A 20,363-nucleotide genomic window follows, 5' to 3' on the forward strand; every position below is an offset into this window, starting at 1 on the left:
TCTCAAAAAATTAAGGAATGATTTGCTATTTCAAAAGATTAACGTCAACATCACATGAGGGTCTCCTCCAATGACCATAACATACTAATATTTGCAGATTGTAAACTCAACTGAGATATATGAGGTGGTAGTGTATGTGACATAAACTATGAGTCTTTCAGAATGCTATTCACTTATTGCCAGTTGTAAACATTGTTTTACAATGTTTATTAAACACCATCAATAGGCATCATCATCATCATCATTTTGTTTGTTAACAAAATATAACACTTGAACTTCACTGACTTCACTGCTTGTTTACTATCATCTATATTTATAAAGCTGGTAGTGAGAATAACTGCAGTCTAATACATTTTCAAAACATTTAGTAAGTACTATAGTAGATCAAATTATATTTCTCTGTAAAGGCTTAACATATATAGCTGTAAAATATAACAAGGCTTCATTAGCACAAATGCTTGTACCAATTCTATTTTAAAAATCTACGTTTATTATTTTATTAAAAATTATTCTACTGTAGATATGTTATTTAAATAAACACTAAAGCCAACATTCTTTGAAAACATCAAATTTATTATATATTTAAATACATTGGATTTTTGTGATATCTTTTATAACTAGAGATTGATACAATCTGTAAAAATGATATATATAAATACAAAATGTAAAAAATATATGTACAAAATACAATAAATAGAAATTACTGTAAAAACTACTTGTTTAGCTCTCCAGGTAACAAATCACTGAAAATAAAAATCTAGCATTAGCCATGTTTTTCAGCCTTTGGTATAAATACTGTTGAGTATGTTTCTTCTTAAAAAACAACTAAAAAATTTTAATGAAATGAATACGAATTGAAATGTTTATATTATAGATTATTCTGCCACGATGATCTTCCTGGTATGAGTGGGGAGATGGGAGATGATCTTTTAATTTACTACTTCAAGTGAAAAACTTCTGACAAAAAATGCATAATTTTTTTTAACCATTATGAATACAAAGATAAACTACATGTGATTTTTTTCTCACCAGCATGAACAGAGAGATGATGTTTTAAATTATTCCTAGATTTAAAAGACTCTTGACAAAAATACAAGTGAATTTTTTCTCACCAGTGTGAACAGGGAGGTGAGTCCATAAACTATTTCTCCTTTTAAAAGATTTCTGACAAACATTTCATGTGAATTTTTTCTCACCAGTATGAATAGCAAGATGTGATTTTAAATCACAGTTTTGACGAAAGGTTTTTTGACAAAAATTACAAGTAAATTTTTTCTCACCAGTATGAACAGAGAGATGTGATTTTAAATTACTGCTTCTAGTAAACGCTTTGTGACAAAAATTACATGTGAATTTCTTTTCACCAGTATGAATAGAGAGATGCCTTTTTAAAGTAGAATTATGGATAAAGGTTTTTTGACAAATATTACAAATGAATTTCTTCTCACCAGTATGAATAACAAGATGTGATTTTAAAGTACTGTTTTGACGAAAGGTTTTTTGACAAAAATTACAAGTGAATTTTTTCTCACCAGTATGAACAGAGAGATGGGATTTTAAATTACTGCTTCTAGTAAACACTTTTTGACAAAAATTACATGTGAATTTCATCTTCCCACGAGTATGAACAGACAGATGTAATTTTAAATTACCACGGTTAATAAACACTCTTTGACAAAAATTACATGGGAATTTCTTCTCACCAGTGTGAATAGAGAGAAGATGTGTTTTTAAAGTATCGCTTTGTCTAAAAGTTTTTTGACAAAAATTACATGTGAATTTCTTCTCACCTGTATGAATAGAGAAATGCCTTTTTAAAGTATAATTATCCATAAAGGTTTTTTGACAAATATTACAAGTGAATTTCTTCTCACCTTTGTGAATATAGAGGTGAGTCCTTAAACTTTTTTTCCACGAAAACGTTTTTTGACAAATATTACATGCAAATTTCTTCTCACCGCTGTGAATAGAGAGATGAGTTTTTAAATCAGTTTGTGTACTAAAAGATTTTTCACAAAAATTACATGTTTTCTTTTTAACATGAAATGATAAGTGTGACTCTAAAGCAGATCTCTGAGTGAAAGACTCCTGACAAAAAACACATATGTGAATAGGAAGATGAGAAGATGTGACATTTCTTTCTTTAACTGTTTTATCTGTAAGTGGCAAGTGTTTTTCTTTAAAAGAACTGTTGAAATCATCATAATTTTTACTGATCACATTATCACATATACAGTTATATTTTAATTTATTGCAGACCACACATTTTGCTGTCTGTAAACTACTTTCAATACTTCTTTCCTTCACATCAACAGCTTCTTCACCAAGATCCTAAAAAAATTAACATAACTGTATTAAGTTAAAAATCTATCTGAAAACTTTGTTAATTTTAATAATGGTAATTACAAATTGAAAACTTATACTCTAATAGTAAATATGAATATAAACATAAATGGCAACAATTTAGATTTAGGCCAAATTGTAAAAGTTAAGTAATAGCAAGCGTAATATGCTTATTTGTAAATAGCAAAAATGAAAATTTCATTAGTATAAGCAGTTAAAAAATAAGTAACAAAATAATATACAATTCCCAAAATATGAAATTTTATCATGTTTCTAAATCACATGTATGTAGATTTGTACCACAAGTTTGTAATGCAATTTATAATACGCTGAAGAATAATCTACATATAATAATTTTTTTTGACCCATTTTGGTCCTAGTATGTAATTTAATTTTGTGACAGATTAGAGAAGTATATTTCTGAAGTGTTTAGTAAAAATTGTACAAGTGAAAATGTTCAAAGATGCCCTGGAACAAAACGGTGACAGCATTACTTCAGGGCTATCCTTAACTATGCACGAAAGAAGAGTAACAGCTCAGACAGAGGGAGGCTACGACAACTTCAACATGAATGCAGGGGTGCCTCCGGCTTGGTTCTGGGGCCTGTCCTCTGGAATGTGGTGTTCAATAGGGTACTCAGACTGGAGTATCCCGGACACACAGAGGTTGTGACATATGCAGATGACCTGGCGCTGCTGGTATCAGGGACTGATGAAGGGGGCATGGAGGAGATGAGAAATGATGCCAATAGGGATGCCAGCTGTTGGTTAGTGGATAAAAGGCTACGGCTGGCACCAGAAAAACTAAAGATCTTGTCATGGCTAGAAGGAGGAGGTTAAGAGAGATCACCATGCATGTAAATGGTATCCAGGTGGAACAGGTGGACAAGGCAAAATATCTAGGCGAATGGCTCCAGGAATAGAATAGAGGTTTCACCCAGCATATCCAATATGTTGTCAAGAAGGTGGAGAGATCTGCGGCGGCACTGGGCAGGATAATGCCCAGGACTGGGGCAACTAGGACTTCCAAGGAGAAGACTGATCATGTTGGTAACTGTCTCAATCATCTTGTATGCTGCACCAGCTTGGTGTGATGTGATGATAGTGGCAAGAATCAAGAGGTTAGAAGCCGTACAGGGCAGGGTTGCGTAAAGTATAACAACAGCATAAAGGAAGGTTTCAGCAGAGGTGGTATGAGTGATGGCAGGACTACCTCCAGTGTGGTTATTGATTGAGGAACAAAACCAGAGATGTAGAGGACTGGCATCAGGAGAAGCCAGGCAGCAACTTACAGCGACCTGGCAAGAACAGTGGGACATATTAGAGTAGGGGAGGTGGATCTGAAGGCTCACCACATGGACTGAATCGTGGCAAATTAAAACGTATGGAGAGCTGAATTACTACCTTACACAGCTCCTGCATGGCCAGAGTGATTTTGGAGCTTACCTGCACAAATTCTGTCTATATGCAGACCCTAGGTGTGTCTACTACAGGGAAGTAGATACTCGAGAGCACACCTTCTTTAACTGTGGAAAGTGGGTGCGGCTACGGGGAGACGTTAGGGTACTCCAACTGACACTGGACAGTATGCTGGAGTATATGCTCAGGGGAAATAGAGAGTGTCTTGCAATAGCAGAACTAGCCACAAAGATTCTGTAAGAGAAGGAGAAGTGTTCTGTACCAGGGAGGACAGCTAAACAGATAGTGAGATGCAGCCATGTCTACGGTGCCTCAACTCAACTTAAATGAGGAGGCAAGGCACCGCGATAACAACGAGGAGACTGTCCAGCACAATACAGAAGACCAGCAAAAACCTCAAGAAGTGAGATGAAGGATAACGGACTAGAGAGTGAAGGGAGGACAGAATCTCTCTGCAGAACTAGCGTTTGTTCGTGCTTGCATGGATGGCCGACAGTGATGTTGCACAGGGACTCTGAACACACTGAGCTTGAAGGTACCTCCTGGGGCTGACTAATGCTTAAATATGGTTTCTGGTCTATGGTCTCAGGAGGGGGGGGGACTGGTGAGGTGGAGATTTAGTTGGTAGGGCACAGGCTACATACGCTGTAACATCTGCGGAACCTGTTAGTGAGCCTGACAGTTTGTCCGTAAATGGGATTACTCCCTGAACCAGAGGAAAACAAAATGTTAACTTTTAAGATGTATTTTTTTATTTAAATAATTTATAACTGTTTTCCCATTTTAATAAAATAGTGTGGCTGACAGAATTTAGAACTTTTCTAATATAACAAAATTAATTAACATGCTACACTGCTGCAGCATTAACAATTGACATGGCTGGTACCTAGTGAACATCATTTCATATCAGTTGTTGATTTATTGTAATATCAACGCTACAGTTCATTGTGTCGATGTTTTGCAAAACCTCCTATGCAATTAACTCCTAATATTCAAATCTGATAAAACATCATTTAGAAAGAATTAGTTTATTACGAAGTTACTTGTTTTCTTCAGCAATGAATATTGACCAAATTTTCTGTAAAGATGAAAGCATCTCTTCATAAATAAATTGTGTAAATTTTATTGTTTGCGATCTCTAAAACTGGTTAATAGGGCAAACCAATCTCTGAATTGAAGATTGTATTTCATGGTAATTATCAATGAAGAAGGAGGAATCTTTCTCACCCTTTGTAGCTCACACAGAGCCACAGAGACATTTTGTTCACAGCTATTTTGGTGACATATTTTGAATAACATGATTAGCATCTTTGTAGACAAAATATTCGGCAATATCACATCTGTCAATGTAAATTCATTGCTACCATCTAACTTTATGAAAATGTATCAGCAAGTTCATAATCCAGGGCATTTGAAAATATATAAACACAATTATATGTTGAGAATTTTATTCTGTGCATTGTGAGTAATGTTTTCTACAAAGGTTGCTAATCCTGTATTGTGTGCGGTTAGCTTCCATTAGGCAATCAGGATGTTGAGACAAGATGTGTCTCAACACATAAAGAATGATGTACCAAGATGAGATTCTTTGTTGTTATGAGTTCATTGTCTTTGCACAATTGAGGCTTCTTCTTTCTTTCCTGTTTAGCCTCCGGTAACTACCGTTTAGATAATTCTTCAGAGGATGAATGAGGATGATATGTATGAGTGTAAATGAAGTGTAGTCTTGTACATTCTCAATTCGACCATTCCTAAGATGTGTGGTTAATTGAAACCCAACCACCAAAGAACACCGATATCCACGATCTAGTATTCAAATCTGTATAAAAATAACTGGCTTTACTAGGCCTTGAACGCTGAAACTCTCTACTTCCAAATCAGCTGATTTGGGAAGACGCGTTCACTAGACACTAGACCAACCCGGTGGGTGCACAATTGAGGCTGTTTCTTTCCATGTGCACAAAGAATAACATGGACTTTAGAATAGCAAATATCTCTCATTTAATATGTTATTCAGAAGTAAGGAGAGTGTACATAAGCAGTGAAAAACTAGTATTTCCAGGTAAACCAGTTCCTAATCAATATAGTGTAAGGCAGTAATTGAAGAGGTCATGGAGATGCGATCGGTAAAGGACAATGAGTGAAGTGGTAGACCATCCATATTCAATGAAGAAAAACTGAAAGAAATATCAAGCTGCTAGGTGACATAGACCCAAGATGTCTATAAAAAAGTTGGCCAAACAAAAAAGACAACCGCACACAAAGTAATTTGTAAAAAGCTTAGTTTCATCCATATAAAGTGAAGGCGATTCTAACATTAGGAATCAATTACAATTAAGATAATTTTAATTAGGACCGAATCAGATAATTGAAAATCAGGATCCAATTTTGGGATCCTGTATTAAATTAAGTATTAAAAAGCTCAATCTCATCCCATATAAAGTGGACGCAATTCCAATGTTATTGGCCACAAACTGAAGAAAGTGAATTCAACACTGTGAATGGTTCCAACAGTTTGTAGTGGAAAATTGTTACACTTTTCACTGTTGATGACAAGAAAACTTCACATTTATGCATCTTCATTTTCACATCTGTGCAACAGTGAAAAGTCATCAACAGTGAAAAGTGTAACTAAATTGGTGAAAATAATGTTCTCAGCATTGGAACTAACACTTAAGCAGAATTGAAGAATGGAAAACTGTTAGGAGCAACACTAATGCACACTTAAAGAATTGACAGTGTTCATTAGGAAATTCAAAAAGGAGAGAAAAGAAGAAGAATGATATTTTGCAATTCGTATGGGGTGCTACTATTTTTTTAACAAAACAAAACATACATTTCTGAAAACATAACGCTACAGCTTTCTCGAAATAATGGAAACTTATTAGACTGACATTCCTTTCACAAAAAATTTAATGTATATTTAAATGGCAGTATAAATTAAATTTGTGCTTAAATTGTTGGAAGAATCTAAATATGGATACACGGACACATGTTTATGGTCTGCCAACCATTTAAACACAAATTTAATGTTTTCAAAAAGGTGTTTTGTTTTACTAAAAAGATAGTGAAACCACATACGAATTGCAAAACATCATTCGACTTATTTTCTCTCCTTCTTGAATTTCATAATGAACACTGTCAATTCTTTTGGTATGCATTAGTGTTGCCCCTAACAGTTTAACATTCTTCAATTCTACTTAAGTGTTGGTTCCTATAATGACAACATTATTTTGTCCTATTTTGGGATCCTGTATTAAATTTAAAAGTGTGTGTTCTTCTCATCAACAGTGAAAAGTGTAACAAAAGTGAAATAAACTTTTCTGGGATGGAAAATAAACCATTAATTTCATTAGAATGTTTTTTTTTTTTTCATTTGGGAGTGTTTATAAAATCAGTTGGTATTTAACTGTCAAGTCTGTATTTTCAGGTTTTCTCCTTTTAGCTCTGGTTCTGTGACTGTTGATTCCACAGTATTAACAGCAGGAGTACTACATAATTCATGATTTAGAATGCTAATGCATATATTTCACTCATTTTCAAATTTATATCATGCAATAATTATATTTCTCTTGTATACTATACATTTTATCATAATGTAATTATTGCATAACATAATTTCAACCAATGAGTACTTAGAAACCCCAGAGAAATGGGGATAAAAAATGATTTATGCAATATTAATATTTATTACATAAATCATTTTGTCATGCATATTAAATTATATTATTACGAATGATTCTGAATAAGGTAGTACTGATAAACCACACAGAAATTGCATAAAACCATATTAAAAATTCCTAGGAACGTGTAGAAACCTCCTCATACATACCATACTAAAAATACATGAAGAATACATCCTGGAAATGTAGACTCATGTATTTTATCAAAGATCAATAGGAATAGTATTAAGAAGTACAATATTTTTTTTACGTTTATTCATGCCAGTGTTTTATGGATGTTTCAACAACCACAAAAGAACATACCATCTGTTGGGAGATAAACAATTTCTTGTTAAAGAATTTATGGCTATGACTAGTGGTTCACTTGCAAAACTCGATCAGCTACATGTCAGTAGGTTTGGCAAGTGATGAGCAACAGTACATTTTGGCTCTATAAAGAAGTCAACAAGAAATCTTTTACGAAACTGGTCAGGGAGTATTTATTTTTGTTTTATATAAGTCATGGGATTTAGGAGAGTTGCGACTCATGTCAGGTCAGCTAGAACTCTCCACATATGTTTTAATTTCTCTTTTTACAGTTTATCTAGTATTAAATAAGAACGCTAAACATTCGATAGGACATTACACAGTAAAACATCTATTTCAATAGAAAAATTTAGAATTACTACAATGAGGTTCCTCCTCTATGAATCATGAGACCTTGCCGTTGGTGAGGGGGCTTGAGTGCTCAGGGATACAGAGTAGCTGGACCGAAGGTGCAACCATATCGGAGAGGTATCTGTTGAGAGCCAGACTAAGGAATGATTCCTGAAAGAGGGCAGCAGCTCTTTCAGTAGTTGTTAGGGGCGTGAGTCACAATGACTTAAACGGCCGTATCAACATCACTCAGTCCTCTGAGTACTGCGCAGCTGAAAGCAATGGAAAACTACAGCTGCTTTTTTCCAAGAAAATGTGGCTCTCTGCATTTTCACATATCAATAATGGAGGCGCCTTCCTTGGTAAAATATTCCGGAGGTAAAATAGTCCCCCGTTCGGATCTCCGGGTGGGGACTACTAAGGAAGGGGTCACCAGAAAATTAAAAAATAACATTCTACGAGTCGGAGCGTGGAATGTTAGAAGCTTAAAAAAGGTTGGTAGGCTAGAAAATTTAAAAAGGGAAATGGATAGGGTGAATGTGGATATAGTAGGAATTAGTGAGGTTCGGTGGGAAGAGGAAGGCGACTTTTGGTCAGGTGATTTTAGAGTAATTAACTCAGCGTCAAATAATGGGCAGGCAGGAGTAGGTTTCGTGATGAACAAGAAGATAGGGAAGAGAGTAGAGTATTTCAAAATGCATAGCGATAGAATCATTGTAATAAGGATAAAATCAAAACCTAAACCGACAACAATTGTTAACGTTTATATGCCTACAAGCGCCCATGATGATGATGAGGTAGAGTGTGTATACGAAGAGATTGATGAAGCAATTAAACACGTAAAAGGAGATGAAAATTTAATAATAGTTGGAGATTGGAATGCAAGCATTGGAAAAGGCAAGGAAGGAAATACAGTGGGTGAATACGGGCTGGGCAAAAGGAATGAAAGAGGGGACCGACTTATAGAGTTTTGCACGAAGTATAATTTAGTAATTGCCAACACCCAATTTAAAAATCATAATAGAAGAATATACACTTGGAAAAAGCCAGGCGATACTGCAAGGTATCAGATAGATTATATCATGGTTAAGCAAAGATTTAAAAATCAACTCGTTGACTGCAAAACTTACCCTGGAGCAGACATTGATAGCGACCATAATTTGGTGATAATGAAATGTAGATTGGGGTTTAAAAACCTGAAGAAAAGTTGTCAGATGAATCGGTGGAATTTAGAGAAGCTTGAGGAAGAGGAGGTAAAGAAGATTTTCGAGGAGGACATCGCAAGAGGTCTGAGTAAAAAAGATAAGGTAGAAAATGTAGAAGAAGAATGGGAGAATGTTAAAAAGGAAATTCTTAAATCAGCAGAAGCAAACTTAGGCGGAATAAAGAGAACTGGTAGAAAACCTTGGGTTTCAGACGATATATTGCAGCTGATGGATGAACGTAGAAAATATAAGAATGCTAATGATGAAGAAAGTAAAAGGAACTATCGGCAATTAAGAAATGCTATAAATAGGAAGTGCAAACTGGCGAAAGAAGAGTGGATTAAAGAAAAGTGTTCAGAAGTGGAAAGAGAAATGAACATTGGTAAAACAGAGGGAGCATACAGGAAAGATAAGGAAAATTTTGGGGTACATAAATTAAAATCTAATAATGTGTTAAACAAAGATGGTACACCAATATATAATACGAAAGGTAAAGTCGATAGATGGGTGGAATATATTGAAGAGTTATACGGTGGAAATGAATTAGAAAATGGTGTTATAGAGGAAGAAGAGGAAGTTGAGGAGGATGAAATGGGAGAAACAATACTGAGATCTGAATTTAAGAGAGCATTAAAAGATTTAAATGGCAGAAAGGCTCCTGGAATAGACGGAATACCTGTAGAATTACTGCGCAGTGCAGGTGAGGAAGCGATTGATAGATTATACAAACTGGTGTGTAATATTTATGAAAAAGGGGAATTTCCGTCAGACTTCAAAAAAAGTCTTATAGTTATGATACCAAAGAAAGCAGGGGCAGAAAAATGTGAAGAATATAGAACAATTAGTTTAACGAGTCATGCATCAAAAATCTTAACTAGAATTTTATACAGAAGAATTGAGAGGAGAGTGGAAGAAGTGTTAGGAGAAGACCAATTTAGTTTCAGGAAAAGTATAGGGACAAGGGAAGCAATTTTAGGCCTCAGATTAATAGTAGAAGAAAGATTAAAGAAAAACAAACCAACATACTTGGCGTTTATAGACCTAGAAAAGGCATTTGATAACGTAGACTGGAATAAAATGTTCAGCATTTTAAAATAGTTAGGGTTCAAATACAGAGATAGAAGAACAGTTGCTAACATGTACAGGAACCAAACAGCAACAATAACAATTGAAGAACATAAGAAAGAAGCCCTAATAAGAAAGGGAGTCCGACAAGGATGTTCCCTATCTCCGTTACTTTTTAATCTTTACATGGAACTAGCAGTTAATGATGTTAAAGAACAATTTAGATTCGGAGTAACAGTACAAGGTGAAAAGATAAAGATGCTACGATTTGCTGATGATATAGTAATTCTAGCCGAGAGTAAAAAGGATTTAGAAGAAACAATGAACGGCATAGATGAAGTCCTACGCAAGAACTATTGCATGAAAATAAACAAGAACAAAACAAAAGTAATGAAATGTAGTAGAAATAACAAAGATGGACCACTGAATGTGAAAATAGGAGGAGAAAAGATTATGGAGGTAGAAGAATTTTGTTATTTGGGAAGTAAAATTACTAAAGATGGACGAAGCAGGAGCGATATAAAATGCCGAATAGCACAAGCTAAACGAGCCTTCAGTAAGAAATATAATTTGTTTACATCAAAAATGAATTTAAATGTCAGGAAAAGATTTTTGAAAGTGTATGTTTGGAGTGTCGCTTTATATGGAAGTGAAACTTGGACAATCGGAGTATCTGAGAAGAAAAGATTAGAAGCTTTTGAAATGTGGTGCTATAGGAGAATGTTAAAAATCAGATGGGTGGATAAAGTGACAAATGAAGAGGTATTGCGGCAAATAGATGAAGAAAGAAGCATTTGGAAAAATATAGTTAAAAGAAGAGACAGACTTATAGGCCACATACTAAGGCATCCTGGAATAGTCGCTTTAATATTGGAAGGACAGGTAGAAGGGAAAAATTGTGTAGGCAGGCCACGCTTGGAGTATGTAAAACAAATTGTTAGGGATGTAGGATGTAGAGGGTATACTGAAATGAAACGACTAGCACTAGATAGGGAATCTTGGAGAGCTGCATCAAACCAGTCAAATGACTGAAGACAAAAAAAAAAAAAAAAAAAAAAAAAAACAATGAGGTTTTACATTTTAACTTAAGCAAAGTTAAAATAGAAAAAAGCTTACTTGTTTAGATACTGTCAGTTTTTCATCTGTTATGGCAACAGGTAAAAACAAATAATCTGTTTGCTCTGTTTCATGCTCGATTTCTTTTTTAATAGTGAAGGATAATGGATCTTCCTCCAAAAATGAATTACCAGTTGGTGAATCCACACTCTGCAACATAAATAAATATAAATATAAAGATACGGGTTTCACAAAATCAAACAGTCTCCCAAAATTTATGACAAGTCCACGACTAAAAAGTGATGTTCTAACCTAACCATAGTTTATAACTTGCCCACACAACCACTGACAAATGCAAGGGTAACATAAAGCATTTAGAATATGAAATAACATTTTAATGATTATCACGTTTATAACATAGGCATACTCTCATCTTCTATGTTTCATTGTAACTCTTATTTCTAAAAATATGTGCATTAAATATGACATTGTCATGTCTTGTGAAAAGTTGTTAAACTGCATGCTATTTTTGCCACTATGAAGACTATATAATCAAACATATTATAGATTTTTGGATAAAAATTCCAGGGAAACATGCATTTAACAAAACATCTAAATTTATAATGCTGCTTCTGGCAAAGGCATACTGCAAACATTTTGTCTGCTTCACAGAAGCCAATGTGAAAGTCATTTTTTATACACTCACCTTATAGAAAGTACACAAGAATGTTGTATACATATCTTATAGAGAATTGAGCTATCAGAACCAGTATACCAAATTCTAAATAAAGATTTAATTAATACTTAAGATATGATTCCTATTTAAAAACACAAGCAAATGGAAAACTGCCTATTTCCATAAATGTGTTTAATTCATTTATTAAACTCGTTTAAGAATAGATCAAATTATTTCATCTTCAGTATACACTGAATATCTGTCTGTTGTTGTTGTTATTGTTCACTTGCAAGACTCGGTCAGCTACATGTCAGTAGGTTTGGCGAGTGATGAGCAACAGTACATTTTGGCTCTATAAAAAAGTCAACAAGAAATCTTTTACGAAACTGGTCAGGGAGTATTTATTTTTGTTTTATATAAGTCATGGGATTTAGGAGAGTTGTGACTCATGTCAGGTCAGCTAGAGCCCTCCACATACGGTTTTAATTTCTCTTTTTATAGTTTATCTAGTATTAAATAAGAACGCTAAACATTCAATAGGACATTACACAGTAAATAAAAACATATATTTCAATAGAAAAATTTAGAATTACTACAATGAGGTTTTACATTTTAACTTAAGCTAAGTTAAAATAGAAAAAAGCTTACTTGTTTAGATACTGTCAGTTTTTCATCTGTTATGGCAACAGGTAAAAACAAATAATCTGTTTGCTCTGTTTCATGCTTGATTTCTTTTTTAGTAGTGAAGGATAATGGATCTTCCTCCAAAAATGAATTACCAGTTGGTGAATCCACACTCTGCAACATATATAAATATAAAGATACCAGTTTCACAAAATCAAGCAGTCTCTCAAGATTTATAACAAGTCCACGACTAAAAAGTGATGTCCTAACCTAACCATAGTTTATAACTTGCTCACACAACCGCTGACAAATGCAAGGGTAACAAAGCATTTAGAATATGAAATAACATTTTAATGATTATCATGTTTATAACATAGGCATACTCTCATCTTCCATGTTCCATTTTAACTCTTATTTCTACAAGTATGTGCATTAAATATGACATTGACATGTCTTATGAAAAGTTGTTAAACTGCATCCTATTTTTGCCACTATCAAGACTATATAATCAAACATATTATAGATTTTTGGATAAAAATTCCAGGGAAACATGCATTTAACAAAACATCTAAATTTATAATGCTGCTTCTGGCAAAGGCATACTGCAAACATTTTGCCTGCTTCACAGAAGCCAATGTGAAAGTCATTTTTTATACACTCACCTTATAGAAAGTACACAAGAATGTTTTTGTACATGTCTTATAGAGAATTGAGCAATCAGAACCAGTACACCAAATTCTAATTAAACATTTAATTAATACTTAAGATATGATTCCTATTTAAAAATACAAGCAAATGGAAAACTGCCTATTTCCATAAATGTGTTTAATACATTTATTAAGCTCGTTTAAGAATAGATCAAATTATTTTATTTTCAGTATACTCTGAATAACTGTCTGTTGTTGTTATTGTTCACTTGCAAGACTCGGTCAGCTACATGTCAGTAGGTTTGGCGAGTGATGAGCAACAGTACATTTTGGCTCTATAAAGAAGTCAACAAGAAATCTTTTATGAAACTGGTAATGGAGTATTTATTTTTGTTTTATATAAGTCATGGGATTTAGGAGAGTTGTGACTAATGTCAGGTCACCTAGAGCCCTCCACATACTGTTTTAATTTCTCTTTTTATAGTTTATCTAGTATTAAATAAGAACGCTAAACATTCGATAGGACATTACACAGTAAATAAAAACATATATTTCAATAGAAAAATTTAGAATTACTACAATGAGGTTTTACATTTTAACTTAAGCTAAGTTAAAATAGAAAAAAGCTTACTTGTTTAGATACTGTCAGTTCTTCATCTGTTATGGCAACAGGTAAAAACAAATAATCTGTTTGCTCTGTTTCATGCTTGATTTCTTTTTTAATAGTGAAGGATAATGGATCTTCCTCCAAAAATGAATTACCAGATGGTGAATCCACATTCTGCAATAAGATATAAAGTAGTAATAATAATAATAATTTATTATAATGGTTGAACTTACAGTTATTGTAGTTAATTGAATGTTACTGTAAAACAACATTTGATGAAGATAAAAGCTTGAAGCTAAATGTAATGCACGGATAATTTAACACATGTCCTGGAGCAGAGCACATTGCAAAGCATCAATCTGTGTTGGTTATGTAGGTAAATGACTTAATATAAGAACAATCTATATTTATAACAAACACCATAAGAGAGTATTATGGCACCACCGGCAGACCATTAAATTTCTAAATCTCCAAAAAAAAAGAAAAATATAATGCTGGCAATAGTGAAAAATTATTGTTGTTTATTACTAAAAAGATACAATTTTTTTACAATAGAAAGGCTTTGACTGGTTATATATAGAATTATATGGTTTAAATAAACAAGAAGTATAACACTTTGTAAGTATAACTGCAAGGCAATTAATAGCTGTAAAATAGAAGAAACAATAGTCAGAAAATAAGATACCAGTTTCACAAAATCAAGCAGTCTCCCAAGATTTATTACAAGTCCACAACTAAAAAGTGATGTCCTAACCTAACCATAGTTTATAACTTAACCACACAACCACTGACAAATACAAGGGTAGCATAAAGAATTTAGCATATGATGTAACACGTTAATGGTTGTCATGTTTATAACATAGGCATACTCTCATCTTCCATGTTTCATTGTAACTCTTATTTCTACTAGTATGTGCATTAAATATGACACTGTCTTGTGAAAAGTTGTTAAACTGCAGCTTTTTTTGCCACTATCAAGACTATATAAACAAACATATTATAGATTTTTTGGATGAAAATTCGAGAGAAACATGCATTTAACAAAACATCTAAATTTATAATGCTGCATCTGGCAAAGGCATACTGCAAACATTTTGTCTACTTCACAGAAGCCAATGTGAAAGTCATTTTTTATACTCACCTTATAGAAAGTACACAAGTATGTTTTATACATATCTTATAGAGAATTGAGCTATCAGAACCAGTATACCAAATTCTAAATAAAGATTTAATTAATACTTAAGATATGATTCCTATTTAAAAACACAAGCAAATGGAAAACTGCCTATTTCCATAAATATGTTTAATTCATTAATTAACTTATTTAAGAATAGATCAAATTATTTCATTTTCAGTATACTCTGAATATCTGTCTGTTGTTGTTCGTGAACAATTTTCTTTTTCCAAATTGAGTAAGTATGACTCGGTCCCGGTCGACATTCCATTATTTCATAAGAAATAATTAATGTTTTCTTACCACTCGACTACAAATATGATTCAGTGATTAATATATCATTATACTAATTACTATATTATTTTTTTAGTTATATTAATATAATTATGATACATAAATAATTCATACTTCTTTCACACAGTAAAAACTGTAACTGTAATCTTGATCACTAACCAACACCACCTGTTAGAATGCGTTTCGTATAGAGATAACTGAGGATGTCATCAGATGACAGCACATGAAAGGAAGGTGTATTAGTATTCCTATTGTGCCGCTGGAGTGTTTTTAATCATTCATCACAGGCCACACAATAATTGTAAACCAATGATATAAGGTTATGACTTAGGAACCAGGAATGATAATAAAAACCTGTAGTGAACAGTCTTGGAAGAAAGTAATAAGTTCCTCACAGTTGCCAATGTGTTAATTATTTTATTATATGTCAAAAAGACAAACCATAAATATTGCATGAAATTTTACATACAATCTGTTTGAACAGTGTATAAACGCAAATGAATATTTTTAAAGGATTTTAATTTAATTAGTTACTAATAATTAAACTGAAACTTCAAATAGATTATAGAGAAAATAGATGTAAGATGTCCTTTATTGCAAGTAAAAAATAGTTCTACAATGTGGACATCAATTAAAAAACCAAAACCATTGGATTGTACTCGTCATCTGTCTATCTGGACATAACAAAAAAAAATATAATACAATTCAAATTGAAATTTTCTAGCGCTACAGAAGAATATTATAAGCATTAGCATTAAACTAATAGATCAATAGAAAAATATATGTATATAGGCACTATCTAAGTGGTTTGTTAAAACACGCAGATCACGGGTAAATACATAAAGAAACACATCAATCTTCTTTATAAAAGTTTGCAGTGACCTTGAATGGGGATTATCAAAATCTATGATAAAGCTTTTCATAACTGAATATGCTTCATAAAAGGATATCTTTGTGTTTCTTTACTATAAACTTTGTAAACAACATTGAATATGAGTGTATAATGCAAAATCTTTTAGCCACCTTTGTGCATAAGATGAGGCATCAGTTCACTGGATTATCTTTGTAACATATTGTTGTAAAAAATGTTTATATACTGTAAAAGGATGGGGACAAACTGTTTCATCAAAGAAATCTTCATCTATTTACAGTTTTTCAAAGCGTAGCAGCTACCTATTTCCACGTACTCTATTAATATTTTTTTTTTGTTAAAGAATTTTAATTTAACTAGTTACTAATAATTAAATTGAAACTTCAAATAGATTTTCGAGGAAGTTGATTTAACACGTCCTTTACTGGAAGTAAAAAATAGTTCTACAATGTGAATGTCAATTAAAAAACCATAACCATTGGATTGCATTTGCAATCTGTCTATCCGGACTTAATAGTATCTGTATAATATAACTTCCATTTTCTGCTACTCTTGATCTATGTTTACCAATGAACCTATTAAGTTATTAGGAGTATTAGATTACATTAAGTATTTAGACTGAAAGAAGGAAAAAACCCTCAAATGTTTAAGAGGGCCTGGATTCATGTATTGCAGTGGTATGTACAATCCAAGTGCTGAAAAACACGTTTTTCTTACCATCATAAAATAAATTGATTTTCATGGAAGTAACTTATCTTTGTAAATGCTTCCATAATAATACTCAACTGCATCTTTCAGTAATAATAACTATTGCTAGTGTTAGAACACAGGAATATTATAGGTATTGGATTTAAATAAATAGATCAGTAGAAAAATGTTTGCGGGTAAAAACCATCTAAATGGAACATTAAAAGATCCAGGTCACAGGAGGAAACATAAAGAATCCAAGTTAGGCAGGGCATTTTCACACATGCTACAAATCTACACTTCATCCTCTGAATTAACACCTAACAGTGGTCCTGGCGGTTAAACTAAAAGAAAAATTACATCCACATACTCTAATAACTTTTTTTGCACCTTTAATCAAAATATCTTGTGACTGAATATCAAAATATTCTCCAAACAGTAAATCAAAATATCTAGACGAATAGAAAAATTGAAATTTTTTACAATAAGCAGGTTTCACATTTTTAACTTAAACCAAGTTAAAAAATAGCTTACTTGTTTAGATATTGTCAGTTCATCATCAGTTGTGGAAACAGGTACAAACAAATATTCTTCTTGCTCTGTTTCGTGCTTGATTTCTTTTTTAATATTGAAGGATAATGGATCTTCATCCAAAAATGAACTATCAGTTGATGCATCCATATTCTGCTATAAAATACAAAGTAATAGTAATAATTTATTATAATGGTGAGACTTATAACTGTAAGTCGGTACAAGACGTTATACCGTGCTTCTAACACCGGCATACAATTTAGCTTGCCCAGTTTCTTTGACAAGCGTTTTTCCACAGTACATGTTACAACATCAGATTTAATTTCAATGTAATAACATGTCTTGTGAAAACTTGTAAAATTATAGCCTCCAAATGTAACCTTGAAATACAAGTTAGAATATCCTTTTGTTAAAGTGGATCTACAATAGTTTATTTTAATAAGTATTGAAATTCAATTTTCAAAGGAAATATTACAAGGAATAAAAATATAGAATTCATAACATATAGTATGATAAGATTATTATAAAACGTTACATACAAGTAATAATGCTTTAGTTTTTCTACAACAATTAGAAAATACCATTAAATACTTTACCTTATATCTACTTTAGCCTCATATATTTTTGGCTCCTATGATTTTATTTGTTTCATTCATATTAACATAAGAACAAATCAGGTGATTTTGTACTGACCAATGTATTTTTATTTGCAAAAAAAGGAAATTTTATTATATAATTTAACCCATTTTTATACCTCTGGTAATAAATACATTATTTCTCATTATACTACAGTCTACATAGCTTTTTATTAATTTTCTTTCTTTCATTACTTTTACCTATTAGTTATTAAATCTATAATTTTAACTTGAGTTATAAATTAGCCGAATCAAATGAATAAAAAAGAAATTTAACATTCTATGTTTAACTGGAAAGTGAGAAATCTTAATAAAAAATATCACGGCTTACAGTACAAATCATATATGGTCATTACAATGGGCAACCACACCTGATCACACAAGTAATTTCTGTCAATATTGAGAAAATCTTCAAGTCACACTACCTGTATGGAAGATAATGGAATGGAAATTTTTTAAAAGAATAACCTAATGTAAGACTATACTGCACCATGTTTGAAATTAATTGTGATCACGAAAACTATCCTCAGCACTGGTCATGAGTATAAGACTTAAATGTATAATTTTTAATGAAAAGTTGAAAATTGATTCCATGCAATAAATTTTAGAAAATTTACAGAAATAAAAATTTTAGAAATTTCAATTTTTATTAAATAATTTAATTAAAATCAAGAAAATTGAATTTCTCCATTTTACATTTCTACTACATTATTTTCAATATAACTTCAATATCACTAAGTAAAGCATTTCCATTACCAAAAACGTTCTGGTTTACAGTTGTTTTAAATGTTTAATTAATTCTTTGAATAAAAAAACATGTAGAAATTAGCAGAAAATAATCAGATTAGTGACATTTATATAAAAATGAAATGACAGAATGTTAAGAATGTTTTGATAGTTTAATTTGGCGTGACTTTTAATTATTGCTGAATTCAAAAGTGTTTCTTGCCAGAGGTACTAAGAGAACAATGACAATATCAAAAGAACTATGCCACATCTGATGTCTTTATAGCAGCAATCTTATGAAGAGGACATTCAGATACATTTTTATTGATTCCTGATCTGTGACAATTTATTCCCTTATGTCTTAATATTAGTGAAAACTATGTTAAAATACTTTATTGGATGACCATTTTTACACTGTTACTGTATAACAGTTTAAAAATAAGGTGTGACTAGATTTGAAACCACAGTAGTACTTCATTTCTGGATACACCTTATAAAAATAAACATATACACAGATTCAAATGATGGAAAAAAAAATATTTTGTCATCAAAATAAGGTATGTTATTGAAAATACTTATCATTCATCATATTATGTATTCTACTTTCTGATAATCACTAAAAATTCTAGGTTGTCAATGACTAAATTCACTTGCAACAATAACTGTCCAACTGGCAGAGGTCAGTGATTAAACAACATATTAGTGACTGTACTGTTATACCCATTTGATAAAATTAACAAAGAATTATAATTTTAACAATTTTATGTACGATAACAAAACTAATTTTTGGGTTATTTTTAACCAGATCTCTAAAACATAAAAATAAAAATCTAAAATGTTATTAGTTTTGAACACAAATTTTACTTAGGAATTTTTTGAAAAATTCTAACAGTTGTTAGGACCTGAAATTACCCCTTGTTTTTTACAGTGGCAGTGACTATGAAAAACTGTAGTTAAAAAAATTCTGAAATTTATATAAATTTACTACAAAGTATTTGGCTAGTGTTTTAACAATTTTACTTGCATACATTAAATCTTATGTTATTTTAATATTAAGATCTTATTATTACATAGTTTTCATTTACATTTCATTATATTAATAATATTAAAGGAAAATTATTCATTTAGAATTTACTTCTTACAAGTTACATCACTGTCAAGTGTACAAGGCTACTCCCAACTCTTGCACCAGGTCATATCATCAATATAGAACAGGAACTCTTAATGATAAATCCAACCAAAACATCACAGTCAATGTGTTAATGTTAAATAAGAACATCATCCAGAAAGAGCTATAATATAAATTCAAAAATGTATTGTATGTAGTTATAATTATGAAACATTTTCCTAAAACTATGGCTAACTTTTTCATTTAAATGTAACTATCATATGATTTGAGATCTACATAAATTAAAATATAAGAAAAGTAAGTTCAGGCCCTACTAAACAAAAAGAAACAGATAGCTCAATATTTTTATATAGTAC

At 31.9% G+C, this 20,363-nt stretch overlaps 1 protein-coding gene across 1 annotated transcript in view; it reads right to left on the reverse strand.

Annotated features, from left to right (window-relative positions):
* Positions 1 to 558: 558 nt before the first annotated feature.
* LOC142328278 (uncharacterized) overlaps positions 559 to 20,363 on the reverse strand; it is a 65,227-nt gene continuing 45,422 nt past the window's right edge. Inside the window, exons 8-12 of the mRNA XM_075371982.1 lie at positions 17,521 to 17,673; positions 13,985 to 14,134; positions 12,731 to 12,880; positions 11,467 to 11,616; positions 559 to 2,331 (exon numbers count right to left, since the gene is read on the reverse strand). Of these exons, the coding sequence (XP_075228097.1) occupies positions 1,177 to 2,331; positions 11,467 to 11,616; positions 12,731 to 12,880; positions 13,985 to 14,134; positions 17,521 to 17,673 (1,758 nt within the window). The 3' untranslated portion in view covers positions 559 to 1,176. The remainder of the gene's footprint in view (positions 2,332 to 11,466; positions 11,617 to 12,730; positions 12,881 to 13,984; positions 14,135 to 17,520; positions 17,674 to 20,363) is intronic.

The sequence above is a fragment of the Lycorma delicatula genome, chromosome 7 (genome assembly GCF_047948215.1).
Source record: "Lycorma delicatula isolate Av1 chromosome 7, ASM4794821v1, whole genome shotgun sequence".
Taxonomy (NCBI): domain Eukaryota; kingdom Metazoa; phylum Arthropoda; class Insecta; order Hemiptera; family Fulgoridae; genus Lycorma; species Lycorma delicatula.